General features: G+C 49.2%; 4 protein-coding genes across 4 annotated transcripts; 1 reads left to right on the forward strand and 3 right to left on the reverse strand.

The window, feature by feature from the left end:
* Nucleotides 1-1,483: 1,483 nt before the first annotated feature.
* On the forward strand, nt 1,484-6,930 carry TGME49_266630 (hypothetical protein). The gene is made up of 6 exons (XM_002368701.1): nt 1,484-2,051; nt 3,364-3,742; nt 4,283-4,707; nt 4,981-5,307; nt 5,748-5,856; nt 6,390-6,930. The coding sequence occupies exons 1-6, from the start codon at nt 1,779-1,781 to the stop codon at nt 6,623-6,625; spliced, it is 1,749 nt and encodes a 582-aa protein (XP_002368742.1). The 5' UTR covers nt 1,484-1,778; the 3' UTR covers nt 6,626-6,930.
* Nucleotides 6,931-8,244: 1,314 nt separating this feature from the next.
* TGME49_266620 (thioredoxin domain-containing protein) lies at nt 8,245-11,586 on the reverse strand. The gene is made up of 4 exons (XM_002368700.2): nt 10,842-11,586; nt 10,222-10,380; nt 9,396-9,539; nt 8,245-9,011 (listed from the first exon to the last, which is right to left on the reverse strand). The coding sequence occupies exons 1-4, from the start codon at nt 11,046-11,048 to the stop codon at nt 8,898-8,900; spliced, it is 624 nt and encodes a 207-aa protein (XP_002368741.1). The 5' UTR covers nt 11,049-11,586; the 3' UTR covers nt 8,245-8,897.
* Nucleotides 11,587-12,611: 1,025 nt separating this feature from the next.
* TGME49_266610 (Kazal-type serine protease inhibitor domain-containing protein) lies at nt 12,612-24,846 on the reverse strand. The gene is made up of 15 exons (XM_018781432.1): nt 24,334-24,846; nt 23,751-23,885; nt 22,361-22,486; nt 21,497-21,529; nt 20,694-20,741; nt 19,530-19,592; nt 18,589-18,711; nt 17,535-17,660; nt 16,915-17,040; nt 15,918-16,040; nt 15,381-15,503; nt 14,787-15,008; nt 14,517-14,555; nt 14,056-14,190; nt 12,612-13,569 (listed from the first exon to the last, which is right to left on the reverse strand). Exons 1-15 carry the CDS (start codon nt 24,443-24,445, stop codon nt 13,472-13,474), a joined length of 1,632 nt encoding a protein of 543 aa, XP_018636269.1. The 5' UTR covers nt 24,446-24,846; the 3' UTR covers nt 12,612-13,471.
* Nucleotides 24,847-25,777: 931 nt separating this feature from the next.
* TGME49_266600 (Kazal-type serine protease inhibitor domain-containing protein) lies at nt 25,778-26,647 on the reverse strand (the record flags this gene model as incomplete). Its single annotated transcript, XM_002368698.1, has 3 exons — nt 25,778-25,932; nt 26,150-26,272; nt 26,560-26,647. 3 exons carry the CDS (start codon nt 26,645-26,647, stop codon nt 25,778-25,780), a joined length of 366 nt encoding a protein of 121 aa, XP_002368739.1.
* Between the last annotated feature and the right edge of the window lie 227 nt (nt 26,648-26,874).

Raw genomic sequence — 26,874 nt, forward strand, 5'->3', positions numbered from 1 at the left:
TCTGCACGATATGAAGATATCGTCTCTGCAGAAATGGCGTGATCCAGAACTGTGTAACTCAACACGAAAGAACAAAGTCGGCCCTGCCACGGCGGTGCCAGAGGCCCAGAAAAGTGACAGGTCTCCGCCAAAACGCGACAACTAAACGCAGTAATAAGGTGAGACACGAATGAGAATTTAGATAAACGGCCAATAGGGATGTGTCGTAGAGATAAATGCCTCTTCCTAACATGTTTTTTTTGCGTAGCTAGCTGCTTCGTAGGTGCCATTGTCTGCTGTCAGCTAGCCGCTGCGGACGAGGCGTAAGCGTGTGACTCAAGCTGTCGTGCCTTTACGTAGCTCTTTGTAGAGTCGCTGCCCGCATGCTTCTCCTTTTTGAGACAAAAGCGACGGCACCTGGCAAACAGAACTGGGGCTCTCAGAAAAGCAACGAAAGCCCCAAACTGTCAGAGAAAGGCGCGAGTTCTTTGGGCTGCCTGAAAGGCTCTTTCCCCCGACGCAAGCCCGTGAGCCTAGACTGAAGTTGGTACGCTCAACAAGTGTACGGTATTTTACTGCGAAAAGATCTTCGTTTTGAGCGGAATAAAAAAATCACGCTTTGGCTGAAGCAGATCTCAGCGACCTTTTTGTTTCCGGTGTCCGGGCGGGTTAAAGAGGGAACAAGTTCATCGCTGGGATTCTTCCGCCGCATCTCCGTTGGCTTGCAGCCTGTTCTCAAACTGAGAAATGGACTACAACGCGGGACTGTCTCCCACAAAACCTTCAAAAGAGCTGTATTTCTGCACTGGAGCAGAGGCTTTAGTCAGCGTGTAATTCACGTATTCGGATGCGTCGTCTCAAAAGCATTTCCTTTCTTCTCGGTCTGGCATTTCCCTCTTGTGCATCCATATAACGGGAGCCGCTCTCGTAAGGTGTTGAAAGACCTCGTCAATGAACACTTCATGTTCTAGCGTCGGCGGGGTTAAGATTCCTCAGAGTTTTCTTCACTCGAGTTCTGTTCTCTCCCTGGTCCTCGTTTAGTGCACTGGATTCTCTTGAAGGCAACATTACCTTCCCATCCGGTGGTTCTTAAAACGACCCGCATTTGAGCCTCTATCGATGAACACCATCGCATGATTTTTCTGTCGACACGGTCGTTTTCCAGGTTTGATCGAGGATCCGTTGTTCCTCAGAGACTTAGGACCTTGAGTTCAAGACATGCGGCGACGCCGTGTGTTCCGTTCTTTTTCCGCTTGGTAATACACCGTCTTTCCCATCACGTCTGCTGCCCTTACTGCCGTTCGAAAATCCACAAAAACCATCGCTTCTTTTTCCAGCGGCTTCATCCTCTTCTCTCTTTGATGGAGCCTTTCTGTGAGAACCGTGGTTTGTAAATTCATGCGGATTGAAACGGCCCCCGTGCAGCTTGTTTGGTTTTCGAGTTTTCAGCTTCAAATCTGGCCCCTTCCAAGTTTTTCTTCAACATCGGCGCTCACGGAATCGCACGTTTCGCCTATCCTTTTCCACAAGTCTCAATATTCTGGTCTGCTTGTCCAGTTCTTTTGTGTTTGTCTGTCTCGGGGCATCGCATTTGGCTGTCAAGCCGGCGCCGCCCTCCCGCTCTCTCGTTTTTCTTGGTCGCAAAACAGCAATTTAAAGTCCGAGAATTCACACGTTTATGTAGACCAGTTGAGGGCACGTGTCTGTTGTGAACGTAGATACCGAGCTATATCCTTGTTTCGATCATATGTCAATCGAAAAAATTCGGTCTTCGCTCGTGTAGTGTTGGTGAGGAGAAAATGAGTCGAGCATACGCGGACTTGGTTGTTTCGCGGAAGGCGAAGGCCCCGCCTTTCTCGGTGGATAACAACGATGGGCGGCCAAAACGTCCAAATCGGGTTTGGTTCGACAGAGACAGGGCAAAAGCGTGCAACGATATGAGACGAGAATATCCTCTCCACTACTACATTTCGTCCTACGACGTCTACGCGTTTCTTGCCACCCTTAGGCAGGGTGCAGATCCTGCGAAAAGAGATGCTGCTGGACGCACCCCTCTCGACCTTGCTGTGCAGGTAAGGAAAGGCGATTATTGATCTCGGTTTTCGCGTCTCAGAGTATTGACATCCGACACGTGTAGCTCTCTTTAGCAGTCCAGTGGGGTAGTAGCGTACAGCAATCGTAGTAAACAGGGGGTAGAGAGACCAACAGGAAAAAGCGCTTTGCTTTTCGCTTCATGCGAAGACCTTGCGGGGCAACCAAGTTGAGCGAATGCACCTGAAGGGGTGAATTGTTGCGCTGTATCCATGCATAGGTGAATCGCCTGAGACTAGAGAGACATCTTTATGAGTGGCAGCAGATCTACAGATATGTATATTAAACGGATATCGCGCCTTGAAACTTTTGCTGGGGAACACATACTACGAGTTGGACTACTGGTTTAGATCGGGTGGGCTTTTGCTTACCTGATCCAAGCTTTATTGCGGTAGAATGGCATGATTGATAATTGTCATTGCTGAGAAGTATGCCCGCTTACCTACTTCTAGACCGACAGTCGTCATGTGATGTGCCCACACTAAAGAGATAGAAACAGAGATCAACAGCAGAGTGGATAACGACGGCCACCGTCGACGATCGATGAACAACCGATCTGGTGGACCTAAAACAGGTTGGAAACTGAGGGTATGACGGAGAGGCTCACGCGGGGTTCGATATCACTTTGAGAAGATTGCACTGTCCGTCCGCAGATGATCGATACGTCTACCAGTAATGGGTGAAAAAGGTCTGATACGCTTGTTGGTTCTTTTTGAAGTGTAGACAACCTCACGTTTCTTACGTTCCGATCATCTCCATGGAGTGTTTCGTTCATCGGAAATGGCCTCCAATTTTGCATGCTCTATCGAGAACCGATGAGCTATCCCGACCACGCTGCTGGTGCGACGTTTCTTTATCCTTTTAAATCGCATGCCTCGAACTGTATTTAGACATCTTCGAGATCGTATACATTCTTTGCGGTCCAGAGGAAAGGGCGAAGCACTTTTGATACTTATGCATTCATGGTTGTAGCTGTGTAATTCAGGATGTTCACTTGACTGTAAACCTACTGTTTCATAACTTTGAGAACAAGATTGTCTCTGTGCTGCCACTGTCCACGAGGATGCACCTTGTGTTGATGTCAGAGTTTCGTTCGTCTCCTTTTACCTGTCCACAATTAAGGAAAAGTGACGGGGTGCTGCAGTTGCATAAACGCTCGGGCGAACATCTGTATGCTGCTTTGATCTGGACGATTGTGGCGGCAGTCCTTTCAAACGTGAGACACCATTTGTTAGCCGACTGGTCAGCTGACTTTTTTTCGGTGCGATTTGTTCCCCTTCTGTTGCTTTTCAGATGGCAGTGGAGCTAATTGAGACGTCGCTCTGCACGTCTTTCCCTATCGACAATATCGACGTTACTCCGGCGGCAACTTTGAAGCCAGCGAAAGACTCTCCGCCAGAAAGTCGTCCGGAGACTTTCACCAATCCCTTTCGGGTAAAGTACCGCGACGCGAACGCCAGCATGTATGTTCAGCACGATATCATGCGGTATCGCTGCGCAGACTCGGATGTCTACAAATCCTGTCGGGAGCCGCCATTCCCTCTTCCCTCAGATGGTCACGATGGTGCAGAACGGACTTACCAGGTGGCCACCTTTCCACCACAAGAGTTTCGCATAAAAAACGGCGACTCTGAAGATTTCTTCAGGGACCAACAGCGCGCGCGACGAACACGTGAGTTCAGAGCGAACAGCAGACCTAATCTCGAAAATCCGTCTCCCATGCCACATCCCTGCCAGAAACAGAATCTCCGGACTAAACATACCGGCTGTATGTGCGAAACAAAGCAGAGCCTCACTGATGTCCGACGTGTCTATGGAAATGTCATGTATATTCGTGGGGTTTCAGCCACCCGTAGGTGAGTTTTTTTCGTGGCACACGCATCCCAATTGTGGTATATAGGATTGCGCGAAATGTCCGTGCCTCCTACAGAACCGAGAAGAGCTGCATGCGAGACCGCTTGAGTAGCTGTGTCGAACTCTTATGCAAATAAAATGGGGGAAGTTTATGGTGACCCTGTACAACATCATACACATCGTGTGTATGAGGGAGGAAATTGAAATGTCACCTCTGCGTGGCGTTTGTTCTCGTGTCGCCACGACACAGAAATCTAGAGTATTCTCGGATGTTGTCTGCCGCCTGGTGCCACATTTTCGAGGTCGTACTTCTACCCGAGATCAGTGTCGTTTGTTTTGTGGGTTGTCGTTCCTGCAGAATCTCCATCGTTTCCTCTTCCTCGGGGGGACGTCAGTCGCTACTACGCAGCTGCTCACAATTTGCGCCCGCAACAGTTCGCTTACGCCTATGATGCTAACGGCAAGCCGATGTCGTGGTCTCGCCTTCAGCGCGAGCAAGTTCAGTTGGAGCAGGAACACCTACAGGGAGAGTTTTTGGTGGCTGTGGAGCAGTTTCTCGAGCGTCCGCCGTCGAAGGCCGCGATGTCTCAGATGCGCGAGCTGATACGGCGGCTCAACCTCATGATGGTTATCATCAAGAAGTATGAACTCTGTCTGCCGCTGAAGCGTGAAGCAGCAGAAAAGGCGAAGGCTTACATCGGTACGGCGCTCACGTACCCGTACCTCTACACGGCGTCCATGTACGAGGCGTTCAAGCGCTACCCCAGAACGCCTGCGGGGCAGGTATGTAGGTTTCGAAGCAACCTGGGGAGACACGATAGGAGGCCACGGAAGCATTGTTGATTCGAAAGCTTCCTTTTGACAATGAGGGCCAGCGCGGCATTTGGTACCCTTTTGCTGGACGAGTTGGCGATTTCGAATGTAGTGCTGGCATCGAGTACTTCTGCTACGCATACAGCGGCTCCGTGGCAAGGGCAGGAACCGTGGGTGCTGTTGTAGTTGGCCGCGGTTCCACGGATTTGGTTTCATTAAACCTTTTCTCCCTTTGCTTTTCAGGCATGGGACGCTCTTAACCCTGCAGACAGCCGCCGGCTGGTGTTGATTATCTTGTCGCTGAAGATGCACGGCCATGAACTATTCTCGTTTATGGGCACCGTTTGCCGGCTGTTCAACTCACTTATGGAGCAGCTCGGTCTCTGCGATGACCGCTGTGGCACTGGTGGACATTGGTGTAAGCTGGGCAGTGAGTGCAGTCAGTTCTACCTTCACATGGCCTTTTCACTGGACGATGCTCAGCTCTTTCAAAAGTTCATCACGCAGCAGCAACTCTTCGACAAACAGGACATCTTCAAGTGGGAGGATCTCCTCTATACCCTCATGCAGGTAAGAAGGCCGAGGGAAAGGGATCATGAGCTCAGATGCAGTGAAAAAGGAAGCATGTCGAAAGGCAAAGCCAATGTATTGACGGACCAGAGCTGTTATCCTATTGACGAACGGGTTCAAAGCATGATGGAGCTAAGCCTTTCGGTGAAAGGTAACCCTAGTAACCCTAAACATGTTGATTTAGACATATCCTCAACAAGCAAGGAGGATGGCACTACGCGAGCACATTCGGTGCTGCAGCTAACCCACGATCCTGATACAGCTCTTCAGCTTCCTCCGACACTCGTAGTTGAACCATTATTCAGAAGATCCTCCGGTGAATCGATGAACCAAAAATTCAGGTGCAGACAAAGACGGGAGAAAGAGCAAAGACGACTACCATGTGCAGAGTCGCCAATTATGACTTGCATACCATGGTTGTACTGTTCTTGCTCCTTCAGCATCGCGAAAGGTTTAGGCCGTACTTCGCGGCTCTCTTGGCGAGGCGCCTCAAGGCGCGTGTGCAGAAGAGATTGATGAACTCGGCAGATCAGCAAGCCTACCTGCCAGGTAAGAAAACGAATCTTCTGCGCATCTCATAGAGTCCTTCCACTTTTGTTCCACACGGGCAAATTGTTTGCAGTGGATGGACAAGAATGCATCAGTGGCAAGTGCCAAAATACTTCGTATATCAAGAACAGGCAGCGCCATTGGTCCCGGCCTGCTGCGCAAATGAGAGGAGGCGAACCTGCGTGTTCGTGCATATCATAGACATGCGTGAGAGAAACAAGGTCTTTGTTTATTTCTGTGTGGTCGCTTTAAGAAGTGATATAAAGGAGATAGGTGGTACACGTGTTGCCCATCCATCTGTCTTCACCTCAGACTATGTTGAGTTACCATCAAATTCTCATCGAGTAGCCCTGGTCTACGTTCTCTAGAACAAATAGAACAGTTGCAGATCATGTATTTGTGCTTGTTTGCCTTTCTGAACCTCTTCTTGTGTATTTTGTGTGTTCCGTCATGCAAGGGAAGCAATCCAGGAGCTGTTTCTCCCGATTTCACCTCGTCGTATTCCTTCTTTTCCTGCTTTGTTTGCTCTTTAGAAACCGTCAAGTATCCCTGCGAGGAACGTTACTTCACCCGTCAGCTACTCGGTGAATATTCTGAAATTTTTGGAGAGTCGGAAGCAGAAGAATTCAACAGTATGCTGCGTCACTGGCGATACGGCGCAGCCCGGCAGGCACCTGGCACGGGCTCTGAGGAAGACAACATTCTCCCGGCTCCGCTGCCTCCTGTTTCTGAGTCTCCGGCGGCAGATTTCTGGTCTCTTCGAGACTGAAAGAAAAGGCACTTTGAAAGGTGGCGCTGTCCATGGTCCTTGTCACCTTTTTCTGGTGCCATTTCAATAAATCAAGACACGCAGTAAATGCGACATTGAGTACAAAACAGGTGAAGAGAGAGTTCATGGCGTCTGCATCTCTGCCCAGTCATTCGCGTCTCACTAGTTTTTTCTCCTCTCTCCGTAGAGGGTTGACATGCCGACGAAAACAGTTTGATTTCGTGACGGTTTCAGACGACAGTGGGGTCCCATGAGCCCTGGAATACGGTCCCGTGTTAGGCTGAGACGGCGACGTCGGTTACAACTTCAGACCCTATTTTGGCCCTGACAGGTTTTGCTCCGATCCGCGTTCTTCGCTTGCATACATACAAAAACGCGTATGTGTGTGGATGTGTATGCATTTTGTTTCGTCGCATTCCTTGAACAGTTGACTCTGAGCTTCTGTTGATGCTGCTTGAATGAGTCGGGCCACTAGACGCAGTTAGTTCGAATGCAGAAAGGGGTATTTCTCTCGACGCCGGAGTGCCTGTGAAAGGTGGGGAAGGCTGAGCAGGCGCACAGAGGCGACACTGCCGGACTGCGCTGTAGCGGAAGGGCAAGGGAGGTTGCGTTCGTTCACGTAACAACGTCGAGACAGCTTTCTTTTTTTCTCTGCTGCTTTCTTCCATGTACTAAAAGGTATTCTGCTCTCTTATCGCTGGCTATCTCAAACAGAAAGGCGTGCACACACCACGGAAAAGTTACTGCATTTCAAAATTTGGACTCAACTCGCTCAATGGTCACTTTTCCTGCAGTGGTTCGGCCAAGCTTCATCTAAAGACACGCATTTATTTATGCACATTTTTTTTCTTGTATTCTTGTAGGGCCGGTGACATGTTTTGCATCCGTATAAGCGAGCAGGGTTTTGTACGTGTACATAGAAATACATATATCTGTGTGTACAGGCTGTTTCCTTGAATAAAACGCCTCCGATACGCATGGAAGCTAGTTTTCGGATCTCTGGCTCGCTGCACTGCAACAGAGAGTGACAGGACAGAGAGTCTGCGTCCTCTATACGACAACGTGGCCCACGTCACTGTGTTTCGATGGTACAGTACGTGCCTTTTTTTCAAGGTTCCTTTCTCCCACCTCTCCCTTAATCGAAAACACTTCATGTAAGGCTGGTGTCTGGTCGGTGAATCTCGTTCGAACACACTTTTGCTTGACAATTAAGGATGAGTTGGAGAGCGAACCTGTATGGTTACACGAATAATTGGATGTTTTGGGGTTGTACATGAAATCTCAAAGTTTCCGGTGCCGCAGATGCGTGACCATCACCTCGAGCTATCAGCCTGACATCACTTGTTGTTCGACTGTTGTATCAGGGGATTCGCTTTCTGAGGAACAAACCCAAGGGAAACCTACAGATCTACTTTGTATGTGGTTGCCCTATTAGTCACATATACACCAAACTAATCAAACACCCTAATACCTATAGTTGTTTCTGCCTGTTGGTCGACGAGAATCGTGCTACCTGGGTACGCCGCTCTCGCCGTCCTGGTGTCACGTCAGCAAGACAGTGGAACCTTAGAGCAGTGTCACCACTGTGTAAACTCGATGGTGCAAAATCGTTGCAGCGGCATGCACGAAAACTTTCGGATCCCGACAGTATGTCCTGGGCAACGAAGTGCCTCAAAACTTACTCTGAGACGAGGTCACGCGGGAAAACGACAGTAATGTTGAAATCAGAGAGGACAAAGGAACTGCGAGCAGCACTGACTGCAGTCACACAGGTACTGTACCAACATCTGCCTACAGTGATGTCAACGGGAGCTGACTACGCATGTCCCGGAGCGTCAGAGCGAATAGGTGTCTCTCATAAGCAGCCTTATGCTAACAGCAACAAATGCAGACGAACGGCTATGTTGGCATCGACAAGAATGGGATTGTATTCGTCCTAAGTCTGGATTTTCTGACATGTGGCACATTAAAGGCGCAGTATCCCTCAGAAAACATCACGCCAGCGCAGTATGTGGGGCTGGAATATATGAACTGATGTCGAGTGAAACGCTCCACGTCATACAACACTTTCGTTTTGTTTCTTCAGTCGGAACGCATAAAGACCACCTATTTACACCAAGGTGACACGGAAATTGCCTTCCAGACAGTGCACTCTCCCCGTGTAAAGGGAGTTTAACAGTGAAAATAGCATGTTTTGCACGCAAAGTGCTTTGTTCGGTGGTAGGTGCGCACCCGCAAAAGAAAATTCATTTCGTACACGGTTCGCACGACATTATTTATCTTTTTCTGACTCATTATATTCATTTGAAGACCGGCTGTCTGCTTGACGAGGCATCGAATGAGTTGCCACGAGATTCTCCCAGTCGCGGCGGTTAGCGCCAACAGCCTGCGAATGCCAGGATAAGTTCACAAAAAAAAGCAGTCTCTTTATGTTATGAGGAGAAACCGCCATGGGACTGAGTAGAGAAGTCAAAGAAGAATCGGGAACGGTTCGACCGTTATCTTATCTTTGTCCCTACCAAATAGCCTCCCACGCAGATTCACGTCTAGACTGCGTTGTCCGTGGTACACTGTCCACAATGAAGTTGAATACAAACAAACGAATTCCCCATGTACTCTCGCACAATAAAGACGCTTAACTTTGCTGACATGCAGATTAGAGGTTATGAGCCAAAACCTGGAGGTGTACCATTTACTATGTTGAGGAAGAGCACCAAGCAGCTTTGCCTCGAAAGAAAGGAAGGACAAATGAAAGTACGTGGATGCGTACACGCGCTATGACCTCCCATTTTCCTTCGGAGGGTACCATGACGCAAAGAGTGGGCAGTGCCTGAATAGCCGCGTCGTCTGCGCTGTCGGGACACTCATCCACATCCATCTTCAAGAACGTCCCCTCGTAAAAGCCACTAAGCGCCTGTACACAATAACGAAGACGCGCCACAAAACATCACGTTATCAAAACAGCAGCATTCTGATTTCTCCAAGTAACGATATAAGTATGTACAAAGATGCTATATATATATATATATATATATATAAACGGATGCATGCCGTATGTGGCGTCATAGAGTCAATGACATCAGGATACTAATGTCTGCCTGCGAAAACGTAATTTCAATAGACGTACTGTGTGTGACTAAAATCGAAAAGCCATTTCGAAAGAACGTAGTCAGGCATCACTCTTTGAGGGCAGTCTGTAACTATCAGGTCGGCATATCTTCGTGAACGTACACAGTGTTGGTTATTCCTCAGCGTAAGAGCCGCCAACACAGTGGGTGTGCCTACGCCTCATATGTACCTAGTTGCGGCACTGACACGTGTTCCATCTAACTGATGAGATCGACAGGGACATCACTCTGTTTTGGGTGAAAGGAACGTTCCTCCGTGCTTTGGCGACAAGTGAGGAGCTACAGCCAAATACCTTGTTGTGCGAATTCGCATCCAGACTCGCACGAAGTGTGTTGACGAAGAGAATGTTTGACGTGCGTGGAAATTAGCCGTTTTATACACCAAGAGTGAAACCAGTCGATCGCGACTGGCAGCACTCATTCTCTTCTACCCGTCAGATTCCCTCCGTATGAATGAATGTAATTTACCTCGAAAAAGGGGGACATTGCTTTGCACGGTTGACACCACGTAGCGCCGAAGTCAGCAAAAACAATCTGCCGCTTGGGGCCATTTGACAATCGTGTTCGAAGCGCAGCCAACTCGCTATCAGAGTGAACAGACACCGCTTGGGACGGGTGTTCGCCTCCCTGAAGGTATGAATCAACACACACCTAGTGGCCCACGAAATCCAGCAAGCCACATTCAGGCAAAATGCCAGCGCTGAAGCCTGGATATGAGCTGCCATCCACGCATGTAACAAAAAAAACTGAATTACCTTAACAAAACCATCCCCGAGGAGGAACACGGTCATGAAGCCGAACACACCATCTCTCGGAGAGTCGCTCCTTACCTTCTGACACCAAATGCACTACACTTTCGTCTTCCGGTCATACACTCGACTCAAGGGCTATGATACGGAAAGACGACACTAAGGGCTACTCTTTGGGAGCCTCATAAAAAGACGGAATTGTGTACAGCGGAAAGGCTGAAGACTGCGAAATTGCTAGTCCTCCGGAGATGGTAGTTATCGACATTTCTTCTCAGACTCAAAGGATGAGTGTGAGAAGCGAAAGGATGATCTGACCCAGCTGAGCCTGGTGTGTCTTACTGTGCTCTTGAGAGCTGCATCCGTCATCCGAAACAGTTGCACGTTCTCTGCATTCAGCCCTTGTGCTCCGGTGTGCGCGGAGTGTGCCCGGTGCTTGCAGCATCGACTGTACGCGTAAGTCGCGAAATCCTTGAGAGGTTTCAAAAGAAATGCCCCGACGATGCCCAGCTGCCATATAGGCACGCAGACAGGACCAATGCAAATCATTGTCTTCACTTTTCTACGTGTCACGCATACGCTTCGTCGTGACGTTCCCTCCCCGGTCCCCGATTCTATCAAGAAATATGGATAAATTATTTCTCTATGGTAGTGTGAGACTCGAGTAATCAGTTACCGCGTCCTGAATGCGCTCGATGAAGTAGAATACGTTGAAGTAGCCTTCGCGCCCGCGGTTCATGCAGACTTGATCACTTAACTGTGGTAGCGTAAATCGCCAAAACGCTGGCCACTTGCATGCGAGCAGAAACGGAGAGGCATTGGAAAGCACTTGGAATGGATGAAATTTCCGTGTTTCAGAAAAAGCAGGTCCAATAAATAAATGGTAAAAACCTCCGCGTTCTGTGTTGGAAGACAGTACGAATCCGACAGCCTCCTCGAGGCTGTTGTGCCCGTCGTTTCGAGGTGGCCCGGTAATGATGCTTGTGAGTTTATCACTTTGCGCAACTTGTTCAGACTAGGAGAGGCGGACGATGATGTTCCGAGGTCAGGAACTACAACAGCCGTTGCGACACGGGGAAGATAGTACTACTTCCAGAGAAAGTGAGCAAAGGACAGGCAATAGGCATTTGCAGGACGACCTGCATACCACAGGCGCCATCCGCTTTGGTGGTCCTGGACTGCGCATGCGCTGTGTTCTGAGTCAGAATATCGTCTCCAATAGACATCTGCAATTGCAGTGACCTAACACACTCACTCAAAGAGAGCAGCAGTGCCGCTCCCTACCTTTGTGGACAGTTATTGTTACAGTCACGTGTTTCCTGGTACGAGGAACGACGAGGCGCCGCAGAAGGGGGACCAGCTACATATGGTTGCAATGTTCGATGGGTCTCCTGTCGCCTTTTGTCATTAGACGAGAACAAATTGAATATGGTTCTTAGTTGAACATTAAGATGCACAGAATTGAATTCATTTTCGGTGCGATGTACAAGCCAGAGCTTGGACAACACTGGAAAGAGGGGGAACTAAACCTATCATTTGCACGGCCGTTCGCCACCCAAGCGGTGACCCCATACCTGATTCCTCTCGAAAATTTCAGTCCTCTGAACAGTCGTCTGTGCTGTCTGCAATACCCTAGTGTGCGCTCTCACAACATGGTGACTTGTACGACACAGAACGCAACCGAAAGAATACCGGATGGGTGATGGCTATTGCACGATGCCGGGTCGGAGGACCAAGTGAGAGAGTGATTCCAAGCCGGGCCAAGAAGTAGCCTTTCGTTCCACATCCACCGTGAAAAAGTATGGGTGCACCCACCATTTTTGACTGCAGTGCGTTTTCTAACTCGTGCTTGAATCTTTAAGCGGGCCGCAAGCTGTCCTCCGCGAAGTCGTTCTGTCAATGTGTAGTAGTGAACTACCAAAGTCGAGTATTCACTTTCAGCCAACTGCCACTGTCACTAAGTCACGTAGGCTATATTGGTACGTACAGGGAAGTCCCTTGCAAGACTCAGGAAAGCAGTCAGTGCATTGCTAGCTGTGGCATTGGGGGGGCTCCCGAGGGGCGCCGTAGAAAAATTATATTTTGATTGTACCGTTTTTCGCAAACGACTTTGTGGGACATGGTTGTTACAGCTCTACCTGAATCTGGCTCCTCTAAGCACTGAAGGGTGTACATCAGGGACTGACCTAAAAAAAGCCCCCCGTCTGTGTGACCCAAAACACGGCTCAGCCTCTGTGGTTCCCAAACTTCTTGTCAACGAGGGCCAAATTCCTCCTTCCACTCAGTCGGAGAGTACCGGAGTAGATAATGACACACAACTGAAATGCAACTACATTTCTGCCTCGTCTGAAAAGTTTGTTTTGCACGTTCAGGGCAAGGCCGCGAGTGTTTTTTTTCCACTACGGTGTTTGTGGCCACAAGTAAAACAACAACAGGTTGGACTACTTCTTCCCCATCTCTTCTGCGGCACTGCGTTTAGAGGGATACGCAGCCTCTGCTCCCATGCACTACCATCAGTTTCTCTGACTGTATTTGCGCTCCACAGCTACAGATGAAGGCACGCAGGGACAGAGAAGGGCCAACCAGCTTGGCGTCGGTGAGAAAAGATGTGGCAGGTCGGTCCATGTCGACTTTGCTTCAGAGATAATCAGTGTTTTCTATATTAAGTATAGAATGCTTGAATATGATCGCACAAAATCTAAGAGCTAACAGTGGTAGCACCGGCAAATACTAAAAGCATTATTCATTCAAGATGGGGAACAGTGATTCCTGGTTCAACCAATTTGCTTAAGGGCTACAGGCATTGAGTGAGAGGAGACTGCCAGACATGTTACATGCATATCCGTTGGGCAGAACCTGAAGTATTCTTCGGACCGACGATCGACAGGCGTTGGTGACTTCTCTCCTGGTCATGTAGAAAAAAGTCCGTCGATGTTTCCAGGTGTGCCGGTATTCACCGGAGCTTGACTATCTCAGTAATCCATTCGCCTGATCGTTCTCATCGGCGCTCCAATCACTCCTGGAAAACCTGGTTCCGGGATCTTAGAAATACCTCTGTAGCGTCGCTTGTCTGTTGGCATCATGCAGAAACACAGTCATCAGAAAACAACAGTATCCGCACTCTCGCGACAATGGAAAGAAACGGACGTCACATTTGTAGCATTTTAGGTTCAGGTGCCCTAACCCGGAAACTTTCAGAAATTATTTACACTGTAAAATTGACATCTTCCATCCGTGGTTCTCTCCACTGGCTATCCCCGAGGCGACAAGCTACGACTGCATGTCAAATCTGAGTGTGCTTTTATGTTTCTCCGTCATGAGGTCACATTTCTCTTTAAGCGTAACAAACTTTAAAAGTCTGTTTGGTCATTCGGGTATAATGCGTTGAAAATCAATGTGTCAACAATAATGATAGGAGAACTGCAAGCCATCGGAAGGATGCAGCTATATTACACGCAACAACTCCAAGGCAGAAGCAGAACTATTTCAGCGGCTTCAGCGTAAGCGACATAACTACAGAAGAATTAAATTGCTGTCAGAATGGTCTATACCTCACCTTGCAGCTCGCAAGGGCCCTCGTGAAGCAGACGGACTCCTTGACACTCTCGCTGGCAGTGGTTTTCGTACGTTGTTCCGTTATCGCCACAGTTCAGCAAAACAGTCGGTGGGCACATGTCGCATCTCGTTTGCTCTAAACGAGTCAACAAACATGAATCAACTTCTCACATGTTATTTTGTGCTGGACACGATGGTACATATCTGATAACGCTGCTCACTTTGATATTACAGCTATCAGGCCCTCCGTTTTCCCGACTTTTTTTGCGGAGAGTGGAGGCTTGAACAAGATACTAAGCCATAGGGGCAGCCTTGTGTGCTCCCGACACACGTATAGACAATCAGATGCTGGTTTCTTGTTCGAGACACCTTAATCACGGTCACTGTGAGAGACACAAACCCCACCCATCAGAAGGGCAGAGTATTTCTGAATAAACAACGTATTCGGGCAAGAAAACTCACTATGTGAAAAACTGATTGTCGCTCCGGCGGGGGCTGCGTCTGAAGACAGCGTCACACGAGTACGTCAATACTCTCAGTCGTCGTGGTTTGCTCATGCTCGGCAGATACGGTGCAGAAGAAGGCAGTTTGCTCTGAAGAACAACGATCTCACCAAGAGTCCGCTTTGTTGTCGTGCAGAAGACTGAACCTGTAAATCCCTTCAAGTTAAAGCACACGTGTTACCTGCAGGCTGGTCTGTCAAAAAATCTGCCATAAAAGCTAATGTTGTACCAGGAGTGCTTGACGGGTCGTTCGTATTTGAAGATGAGGAGATGGTGCTGTTAGTGGGTGCTGCCGTTGTCGCCAGTGTTGCTGTAGTTATGGCTGTCGTCATTGTTGCAACAGGCGTCGCCGTTGCTGCCACGGTCGTTGTTGTCGTTGCCACGGACGTCGTCGTTGTTGCCACGGTAGTCGTCGTTGTCGTCGTAATGTTTGGGAGAGATGGTTTCTGCTCTGCAGCCGTCAAACGAAGAAAAACGTAATCATATGTTTTGGGGGACCTGTAACAGAAACCAACTCATGGTTTTCGACCTTGAACTGTCTTCGAAAAACACGTACAGGCATACACGGTAGCGCCGTGGCACAACAAGCGCAGTTACAACTGACATCTGTGTCCTCTTCTCGTAGAGTGCTGGCATATTGTCGTGGAACTTGTGGAGTTGCACCTTCATGTGAACGAGGGAAACGTTTGTAATTAGGTGTACGACATCGAATCGAACGCCTGTAAGGCGATTGGAATACCGCGATGGTGATTGCTAACTGAGCAATATTCTTTTAGTATATCCCTAGGTGAACGGAGGGAGAAGGTGGAGGTCTAGGCTTTACCTGAAAAAGGACACGGTCCCAGTGAGCCCAGGGAGACGCCTTGACACTCACGCATACAGTGGTTAGCGTATGTTGTTCCGTCCTCGCCGCAATTCAGCTCAAATATGGGGGAACACAAACAGTCTGAGAAAAACAAGTAGAAATGTGCAAATAAAACTAGATCTTTGTGTCCAGTACGTCATGTTGCATGTGTTCTGATCCTCTTGCTGGTTTGTGCCTCGGGGCGACCTTTGCCCTTTCTCATGCCACTGCGACTCGGTAGACGTGACGCATATTTTCTGCACTGGCTATTATGCAGTAGTAGTCGTCCTTGATACAACTTCCCACTGAACGAATTTGTCAGCCGTGGGGAACTGGAGGAAATCTTTAGTCTCCTTTCATTTGATGTTTAGAATAAAGTCGGGACTCAGGCCATAGAGAACTACCAAAAACAGCATCTGTGACCCCCGAACCGCACCAAAACAGATACTTGTCCAAATTATAGGAGTGGAGACTAACCACATGCTCTCTGGTTTCGTTCAGTCACGCCTCACTCACCTTCTTCTGTGCAGCGTCCTTCGTGCTTAAGTTCGACGTCGTGGCATTCACGGAAACAGTGGTTGACGTAAGTTTTGCCGTCAGCGCCGCAGTTTGGTTCATTAATCTTCGGACAGAAGCACGCTGGTCCATTCGAGGGTGAACATACACAGTGTCACATGCACCCATTGCTTTCATATCTCCTGAGCATGAGACTAAAAGAAGGCACGAATCGGGAACAATAATCTCCGACCGCAGATTCCTTTCATTGTTCAAGCATCGTCTATTCTGGTGACATTCCAGTCGACACTAAACAGAAATTAATGAAACTGTTCGGACTTGCTGTCGTTGATATGATGAGTTGAGTCTCCGCCATCGACATACGCATCACTGAATACGTACGTGTCTACAACCGGTGATTGACACAGGCATGAAGCGTGAAAAATCGTGGTCTCGTACGCTGGGCCGGAGCGTCGACGGGGCCGTTCGAGGTGGACTCTGAACGAATCATGGAACAGCGCATCCGTAACACATCCCGACGGCAAGAAGTGACACAGCTGTAGTAAACATAGGAGGACGAAGGTTTAGACAAAAATGTTTCAAAAAATGGATTGATAAAAGCAACGCTGTTGGGGGTACTTGCTATTGCTTACTGCCGATCGTGTTATTGTTTTATGCTCAGAGGAAACCGTGGTGGCAACGAAGTTCAAGTTTAGCATATAGTTCAGTATCACACTCAAAGTAGTTCTGCACGAAGCTAGAGTTTGGCAGTAGAGAAAAAGTAGGCGTTCGCTCTTCTTTGTGGGAAACATGTAGTGCGTACAAATAGGACCATCACACGTACCTTCAGGCACGTCCTATAGGAGCAGGGGTCGCTCGGCCTTATCGTACTGCTAAATCCAGAAATTCACCATAAACGCGTTCTGCAGCATGTATGAAACTACGGTGCAGGACCGCCTTGCAAGCTTGTTCGCAGTAATGCCATGAAGCGTCAACGCCTGACACGATCTACACTTACCGTCATATCGGTCGCACGAACCTGGCCCTTTAAGGCCGACTCCTCGGCATTCCCGCAGACAGCTATTGGGATAGGTCTTCCCATCCATCCCACAGTTGATATTCAGTGTCAGGGGACAACCACACTCTGTACAAACAGCAGTCATCTCGTTTTGTCCACTCGTGTGCAAGCATGGCTTCCATCATCTCGGACCACGGTCGAATCGTTTCCTCAGAAGTTTTGTTAAACCTGTGTCCGTATGGCGGCAACCATTGGTGGGAGAAAAAAGTGCTTGCTAAGAACTATGCCAGATACACTTCTTGTTTTCGCAGTGTAACACGGACACCTCCCTATCTAACAAGCTCGCACAAACTAAAACGGCGTTCGTCAGTCGCATGTCTCGAAGACAGCTCTTACGAGCGCTCAATGCGGTCGTGCAGATATAAACGTTTGCCTCGGGAGCACATAGCTGGCTGGAGCCGACTGGACAAGGTGGACCAATATGTCCTCGTGCTCGTATTATTGGGAATTGAACGAATAGATGTCGATCTTGCAACAGTGTGGATGCATCTGGCTGCACTGTTCACAGTGAAGTTCAGTGGAATAACGGGTACGTTGAAAGTGAGGCTGGGAGGTCTTACCCTCGTCGGTACAGGGACCTTCGTGGAAGAGGTCTACCTCTGCGCACTGACGCAGGCAGTGGTTGGCGTATGTGAGTTTGTCTGCACCGCAGTTCGGTTCGTAAAACCTTGAGGAGCAAGGGCAGTCTGGAAGCACACAAACAGTGGCGAAGGGGCAGCCTGAGGCTCTGCAGATTTCACTGTGTGTTTTCATCAAAACGACCTTTTGGCCATGTACGGCTCTTGGAGCATCCAGCTTATGATTGCTGATTCAGGAATAACCTGAGTTCCCATACTTCATTAGCAAATCATTGGCGTCGCGCAACAGGGTAGTTGCCCCCACAAACTAGTAGTGTGTGAACACGAAGAGAGCTTTTTGCATGCTTATCTCTAGCTGGTGAAGCTGAGGGAAACATTATCTGTCACCGAACGTGTAGAATCGTTTACAAGTCGCTCGTACCTTTCTAAATCCCCACAGCTCTGTCCTCACAATATCTGTCACGTTCCTTCAAACACCAGTAAGTGACGTGGAGTATCCAGTCCAGTGAGGAAGCTGTCACATCCGGATTTCTCACCGCTCTCGGCAGACTGTGCAGTGCTCGGCGCCATTGTTGTTGTGGTTGTCGCTGCTTCAGAACAACAACAGAAGAAACATACGACTGCGTTTGTGGTACACATCATTGCTTTAGACAGTGCATGTGTATCGACGCTGGGCATGTCCTTTTCTGACCTCAATATGGACGTGATATCAGAGCCCATCATGTTTCTACAAGCACATTCACCAGCTTGAAGGGCTGTTTACAGTTGTGGGTGTTCTCCGTTTGGTGCGAGGTGTGTCCACAACAGTTTCAGTTTCCACTGCTTGAAAATATAACGAAGTCTATGTTTCCGGGCGTTTCCGGGCTCAGGCCTGTGTAACTAAGATCGTCGTCGAAGCTTGCGGGACTAATAACTCCACAGAAAAGCAATGCTCAAAACATGTGGGTCGGAGCAACAACGGTTCGTCTCGACAGCATTCAGACGCTCCTTTGGGTGGAGAGAGCATCATCATTTGCTGAAGATGTCGGGTCCTCACTGCCAGTTTCACATGGGCCTTCGTGCTGGATAGCCACGCTGTCACATTCGCGAAGGCAGTTGTTCGCGTACGTCTTGCCGTCCGCACCACAATTGAGCTCTACTTTCAGGGGGCAATCACAGCCTGGAAGGTGCGCATGCGCACAAGCCGATGTGAACGCTTTGTCGGTTAGGATTCTCGGATACATCTCAGACGTCAAGATGATAGAGGCCTCGTGCAAATCAGTGGAGATTATCACTGTCACGTTCATTTAGAGGATGGGCAAGATCGTTACGCTGTCTACGAGCACCAGACAGGAATATGTCGCATCCCCACGCTTCCATTTTTCAAAAGACCGACTCTCCCATCTGTCGGTGTGCGCAATCGGAGGCAGTACATTTACCAGATAACACTGGACCGGTTGGCCAGCGCACTGTCGTTCACATACGGAGTTCAATGAAGCGACCAGTAACAAGTAACGCTCTTACCCTGTTCCATGCAGAAACCTATGTGTCTAAGGCCGGTCCTGCTGCACTGTCGAAGACAGTGATTAAGATACGTTTTCCCGTCGTTGCCGCAGTTCAGTTCAAGAATTTTCGGGCAGAAGCATCCAGGCACTGCGCAGTCACATTCTCACCTCGAGAGACAGAATTCACATATCATTGGCGGATCATCTCAAGCTACAACGAACGTGTTCCTTCTCGAGTCTTAGACAAAATGCCGACTATATACATATTTGAGGGACATGCATTCATCAGAGTTCAGTACAATGAATCAACGACTGGCAAAAGCTCACGTAGAAACCAGCGTTTGCGGCGTGGTGCAGCGCTACATCCACGCGCCTTTCCTGGTTTAGTCTAGTGCGGCCGCAAGCTGTTCATAGGTAGTTTTCTGCACGGCGTTCGAAATCGACTACGAGCAACAGACAGTGATCTCTCATAGAACAACCAACTGCACCTCACTTGTCAGTGGATCTTGGTTATTTTGCGCAAGGGCGGGTTGTTGAGGCTGAATATCGGATGTGTCTGAGAACCAAGTTCACAGCGTCACACTCGTCCACGCAAGCTCGTCCACGCAAACCCTTGAAGCCCAACTTTGTTCGTTTGACGATCAGGTAGAGCCTGTCACGTTCTCAGCCGCATGGAAAATACAGGCACCCGCGACTTTTTCTCCAAGGACACATAAAGCATCGACAACCCGATGCTCTGGAGGAAAAGACGTCGGAAGTCATGTCAAAGCAACGGCGACGTGTGAGCGTCATCCATGTTCTGCCACGCGAAAGTAGGAATCGGAGCAAAGCGGAAATGTCTTGGTTTCGCAACTTTTGCCTCCTCTGGTAGCCACGGGGAACGCCGCTACCACTAGGCGCGATCAAGAGGCAGATTCCTCGCAAGAGGAGCTGCGTCAATTTAACGCAGGAAGAGAGGGAGTCTGCTGTCAAAGCCGGAGTCGGCAGGATTCTGTTCTAGTACCAAGAAATGAAAATATCCGGAGCAATGTCGGAAACTAGCTGCTGTATGACGAGAGACACACTTGCACACTGATGTGCCGCCGTTGTGAAGTCGGTGTGCTGACCTGTTGAGCTACACGGACCCTCATGTTTTAGATAGACACCTTCGCACGTTCTCATGCAATGATTCGTGTGCGCCTTGTCACTGGCGCCGCTATTCGGCTCCAGATGTCTAGAACAGCGGCATTCTGAAGGCATCCGACCTCATCACTGCAACACATTGCCCACGATGCCGATTACCCTTAAAAGTAACCGCCCACACAAGCACGACATCAGAATGCGAATACTGGGAATCCTTCCCAGAACAGCAGATGTGATAGAAGTCTCTAGCACGTTCTCACTGTATGAACAAAGTTGTAACACAACGTACGGGTGTGTCCAGGTGCAAGTGAAACGCCAAAACGGCAGAGCGGAAAAGTTAATGCCGCCGCGGAGAGGACACAAGCACAGGAAACCGAATGACCCCGGTGTAGGACTAAAGCAGGACGCCTGAATGTCGTGGGGGCAGTGTCAGCTTCTTTATCAGACAGAAGAGATTTATCATGGAAGCGCATTCTACGCAAGGCGGCTTTGCAGGGGTGGGGGCTGTGCGTTTTTTAAAATAAACGGAACTTACCCTCAGTTGTAGGGGATGAAGATGATTTCGCAATCCGTGGTGACGCGACTGGCATGACCACAGCGGGAGCACACAGTGGAAAACGGAAGCTGCCTTGCTCCTCTGAATGCGATCAGTTTTCTTCTTTTCGTTAAGTGACACATGGTGGCTACAGTACGGCGGAACAGTCTCTGGCAACGCTAAGAACCGGGTACTCCTTCGCCTCCTTCCGCAACTTGTCTTCGTGCCCGACAGAGTCCTCTTGTATACGAAGTACGCGGCCTGCAACTATCTTGAGTCACCCGGAGGCGGGAAAGTCGCTTAATTATCACGATCACACCCATCGGCTGTTTAACGTAGAGGGTCATTTTGAAATAGTGAGCTCATGCGGGGTTATAGTCGAACCATCTCGGGCCAATTGCACGCGTCGTTAAAGCGGCGCAAACATACATTATGGGTTTTGCCTATGTTTCTATTCCTGTGTATCTACACACGCATGCGCAGATATATAATGGAAGAGCTGAACATGCTTATGCGAGTATAGTGATACTTTTGTCCTAACTCCCTCATATTCCCCGAAAAGGCTGTTCGGCAGTTAACGAAAAAAATTCCGGCAGGTTGAGAAAGTTTTAGAACAACCGCTCTCCATCACGACAGCAAACACCCTGCCACATCAACGCAAAATAGGACGGCTGCACATGTCTGGCATTGCATGCTAACGACCATTCACCAAGGGACGTTGTTGAAGTTCCCGAGCGAAAACTCACCATTCACCGAGAGACTATTCTCCAGAGGCTATCGAGGCACTAGAAGTAATCCCTTACCGTGGAGCTGTAGGTTGCCTGACAAGGCCTCTGCTGAAGCAAAGAACAGGGCAGGCACATGCTAATTTGACATGTTCCGTAACACAGAAACACTATGAATTGCTCGTACACTCTTTCCCGGAGCCGGAACGTCTACTTTGCAAGGGAGCTATCTCCGTTTCTTTGGCAACTTTAAGATCGCACGATCGCATCCTCCCCAGCGACCGGTTCTGGTAATGTTAGCCACAACGAGGAGAAAATGCTCATTGAAGTTGCACGCGGCGATTATATAACATGAACACGCAGAGTTCCTGTCCCAGGGACGATAGTCCGGGAGAGACAGATTGTCAGCATTCTGATCCGTTCAAACAAAATCAAGGGAACGAGAACATTGTGAAGAGATGCTAAAATCAACTGCAACGTGGCGTTATTTTTCTCGTCACTGGTCTACCCTGTGATCTGATTTGAACCAGGAGAAGTATCAGGTTACGCTACACACCACATTGGGATCAAAATATGCAATCAGACGAAGTCATGCTTTGCTGGAATGTAGCCTTCCGACTTCCAAGCAATGTTGCGTGTTCACTTGCCAGTGGCGCCCAGAGAACGAAGCATCACTGTAGAAATGTGTGTTCCATTATCAGCATAAACGAGTCATTCTATTGAGAGCGCTATGGCTGCTTCTAGCGAGTAGGCGTTCGCTGTTTTGCCCAGAATCGACTGTGGTCACATGCCTCTACACAGTTACGGATACCGTTCTAGTAGCAACTGCCTCACCCGGCACCAGCGACTCGCATCAGTTCATGATAGCTAGCACTTGGAAAAGGCAATACGTTAGTACCATTTTTCCTCGGAGAAGATACACAACCACCATATGCTACGTACTTCTCTTCGAGGCACATGGCCCCTCGTAGTTCAGTTGCACACCATCGCATTCCCTCATGCAGTGGTTGTAGTACGTGTTGTTGTCCACGCCACAGTTGAGCTCGACCTTCTGGGGACACCTGCACACTGAATAAACTTGCACAAATGTGAACGCGATGCAAAGAACCAGCCACTACTCTACGTCACAGTATCCATCGCTAGTGGTAAACCATTCTAATGGCACGGAAGACAAGACAAAAACGCACAACACAGGTGACTTGACGTGGAGGAGACACCACTTTCTTGACAGCCGCATGCTGCATCACCTATGATTTCGCCTTGTATTCTCAAAAAGCTACTGTGCGCGTTTGCGCGTATGTAACAAAAAACGGCGTGTAACCGTACATCCGCGGCTGAGCAGGATGCCTGCCTCCTTGCGTAGGCATGAAGCGCTGATCCGACAGTGCACTTGCTTGAACAAGAACGCAGATGAATCGAAATAATTATAACACTTAACTTGCCGCGGTGGCGGTTTTGGTGCCACTGTTCCGGGACGCAGTCGTCTCCGGTATGCTTTATTTGCGGTCAACACACTTCCCTGAGAAGGCCTGCGGCTTCCACAAATTACCGAGCGGAATGTAAGCAAAGGGCCGGAAGATTTGCTCTACAGTTGTTCACAATATTGTATATCTTCATGCGTCAGTGAACACGAGCTTTTAAATATGTAGGAATTTTCTTGGACACATGAATGCAAGAGAGTGCTTTCGGCTCGAACGTCATACTTGTCCGCCTCAGATGATGAAAATGACCTTGTGATCCGGGGACCACAGATCAATTGCAACGCGTGAGTCTTGAAAGAAGAGGCATTTTTTCTTCTATTACGACTACAGTCGAGTACACGTTCGTTGCTCCACCGCGCGCTGGAGCACACGGATGGTGCTGCGATTCTGAACGGCAAATGGTGCATCTATCCAGAGAGTGTCGTCCGTTCGAAAGGAATGAAAATCAGGACAGGATCAGCTGTCGGCAATGTTCAAACGATTTTGAGGTTTTTCTGGGATTGCCCTCAAAGCTCAGTTCAGTTCACCCCGTGCGGGTACGTCGGGGCTCGCCTTAGAGCATTCGGTGCTGTATTAGTCCATCTTCTAGTGCACTGGCCTCAGGCTCTGACCGGCACTCTGCGAGCACCCTCATACACAAAGCGCTGGTGGTCTGGGGCAGACGATCACCTGCGGTGCAGTAAAGAACTGTGAGTCTGTCGTGACGCTGTCGGATCTCAGAAAAGCAGATCCTCAGGAATGCACTGTGTACCAGATGAAACGCAAACAATGTAAATGAAGAAGAGCCCCTGTTGATCACTCTTGGCTGACTCAGAACATAAACACAGAGCAAAAGCTTCAGTTTCGCATACCTCCCGTTGTGCAATAGCCCAGATGCCGGAGTTGTACGCCGTTGCATTCTCTGAGACAGTGATTCGAGTAAGTCTTCCCATCCACCCCGCAGTTGACGACAACGCTGGCTTCGCACTGGCAGTCTCTCCATCCAGCTGAAGGCATAAGGCATATTGAAGTAAACAGAAGACAGAGTCTACACATTTTGCTGTTTCCCGAGGTCAGTGCTGTGAACCAGATCCCGCCAGCCCGGCAGCCACAGTGGAAAACGGAAGCTGGCTACTTTGGTATCCGCCAGCTTTTTGCCGCACCATTGACTCCACCTCCGCATGGTTGTTCTTGTTTCTTGAATTGATTCGAGTGCACGAATGTGTCAGACACAGAACAGAAGACGTCACGCAGAAAAAAACTTTTCAAAAACCTCCATCGCACAGAGACACCTAGCAAGCAGCTCACACCGAAGCGTGGAAGGCCAGCACACCGATGCGAGATACCCTACAGAGAACTGAAAGGCTGACTACTTTAACAAATGGCAGCAATAGTACTGAAGAAAACGGTACTGGCTATCAGACGTGGCTGTGGGAAATCCGGAATTCGACTTACATGTCGTCGATGCTCCCTTCTCGGCACCAGCGAGTGGCTGGTTGATGGAAACCAGCAAGAAAACGAGAGCACTGTACCAGTTCATCGTCCAAAGTCTCAAACTCATATGCATCCGTAAGGTAGCGTAGTCACTGATGCCGGACCTCAGCCCTTGTGATACTGTGCAAGCGGGACAAAACTGCGTATTTCAAAGTGCATCCTGCAAGGGGTGCTGCTGTGCTATGCCTTTGCACACAAGAGAGCGATCCCACAAGGATGCAGCTTTATTCAAGATGTCTGCTGTCATCAACAATTACACATTCACCCCAGCCCAAGAACCCGTAACACGACCACAAGGGCCAGCGAACGCCAGTTTATTAGGGACCGAAACGTGCGCAGAAGATACCCAGGTCGACCATCACCAAGGGAAAGGTGGCCAAAGATCCGTTTCGAATAGGGTGGTACAGTGCAGTAATTGCAGCTGTCGTCGGAGCCTATCTGCACACTTTTAATGGGGATAAAAAGATCTAGGACAGCTTGTTTCAAACGTTGCCATATCTTGGACAGCGGAGCAGGGAAAACCCCCGCCCCCCACCAACTTTTTGGCTTCCCTGTCCCTCTATCCACAACAGCATGAAAGTCTTCTCCTGTATCGAAGGGCAAGGAGTTCCATTAATTGCTATGTGACAACTTAGTGCATACGACAGTCTCGGAGCCAAGAGTTTGTTTGTATAAGGCAGGCGACTTATATGCTACAGAAATTGTTCTAACTGAATGCAGCATAACATTCACGAGCAGAAAGAAGTCCAACACAGCTCGCAAACGTTGCTTGACGAATGTATGTGCATCAGTGCTGAGGCATCATTTTTGCTGTGTCCCTCGTGTAAACATACTCATATTGAAAAGTACCTCAGGAATTCAAGTTGGAGCATATGTACTGACAGGTCAGGCACTCTATACAACACCTGACCCAGTGCATAAACACAACAGCGAACGAGGGATGATCCGGACTGGGCTGGGGGAAACGTTTTCATACTTTGAGTCGCTGTTTCCGTCCCGACAGTTTCATGACAGCCTCGATAAAGTGCTTGGCATTGCAGCAAGATCTCCGAATGTCCAGGAGTTCTGCGAGAGAGAATGTAAATCATCGTGGAAGCCGCGTCGGAAGCAGGCGAATGGGTTGATGTATTTCTTTGCCATTGTTGTTTTTGCTCTGTTGGAATTGGACGGAAAGACTGGACTACTAGGCAGAGCACGAGAAATGGACAAATGTTCTGTCCATCTGTCATTAGTTCCGCACTGGCATATGGCCAGCTTCAACTTGCAACCACAGTAAAATTCGACCAGCGCGAGCACAGGGACGTCCACGAATGTTTTTGCTTTCAAGCGGACTACCGAATTCTGCCGAATCGGAATGCTGTGCAACTCATTAGCCTGGTTCATCTTGTTCAGCGAAATTACAATGTTAATGGTCCTCGCATGCCCCATCATGCGCCCATTTGACTCTAGCAGCTTTACGAAAGCAATCGTTGCCGTATGTCACACCGTCAGACCCGCATACTGGAAGTTCGTTCAATGGGCACACAACGGGGATCTCCTCCTCGTCACCACCTGGAGGCGCTGGAAGGCAGCATACACAAACCGAGTCGCCATGGACGGTTAAATGTCGTTTGATCAGGAGCAAATCCGTCATACAGATGGGTTTCTCCCCCCAAACCCTTAGACACTTGTTCTCACCGTATGCTCATTCCCCTTGGACACACCGGGCTACATCTGCCGGGCACGTATTCTGGTACCCTAACCGAGCATTACGCTAGTGATGGAAGGCTCGACCTACCTGGTGAACAAGGCCCCTCCTTTAATAGGTCAACTTGATCGCATTCCAGTAGGCACTGGTTTCCGTAGGTTTTACCGTTAACGCCGCACACTGGGGCCAGAATTTTGGGGCACGTGCACACCGCTGAAGACAAATCGAAGGAAAGTCGACACCTGTTTATGGCGTTCTGAGCTGCTGTACGCCGCTGCTTGAGGTGGCGCCACCTCTTTCGAAAAACCTGGCGCGCATAGAAGTGTTGATGATCAGCTTTATCCGTCAGGCCATTGCCCTTTTCCCGCAACGTCAACTTCCCTTGATTCCCTAAAATTTGACATCATGGCTCTCATAAGGCAAGTTGCAGAATGGGTCGTCGCTTGCGACGAACCCACGAAACCTTCCAATTCTGCACGCAGCGCTTGCACGCTACCTACGTTTCGTTTCGTCTGGTTGTGCTTTGCACACCGCAAGGTACATGGCCCCAGTGGCCACGACAAAGCCAAGCTTCGACACACGCCCCATGATGACTTGAAGTTCCTGACGGGTAGGAGGACACCCGTGTGCAGAAGGGAAAATTATTGCCGCTTCCGGGAAATTCACGATGGAAGGCCGTCTCCTCTTTTCGTTCTAAAGAATTATTATATCCTTTCATTGAGCCAAAACCCAGTAGGCGAAAACCGGATCACCCGCCTGAGCCTGCTGTAGCCGGCAAGCGTGCACGTCGCTGCGGTAGAGCAACGGACCCACCG

The sequence above is a fragment of the Toxoplasma gondii genome, chromosome IX (assembly GCF_000006565.2).
Source record: "Toxoplasma gondii ME49 chromosome IX, whole genome shotgun sequence".
Lineage (NCBI taxonomy): Eukaryota > Apicomplexa > Conoidasida > Eucoccidiorida > Sarcocystidae > Toxoplasma > Toxoplasma gondii.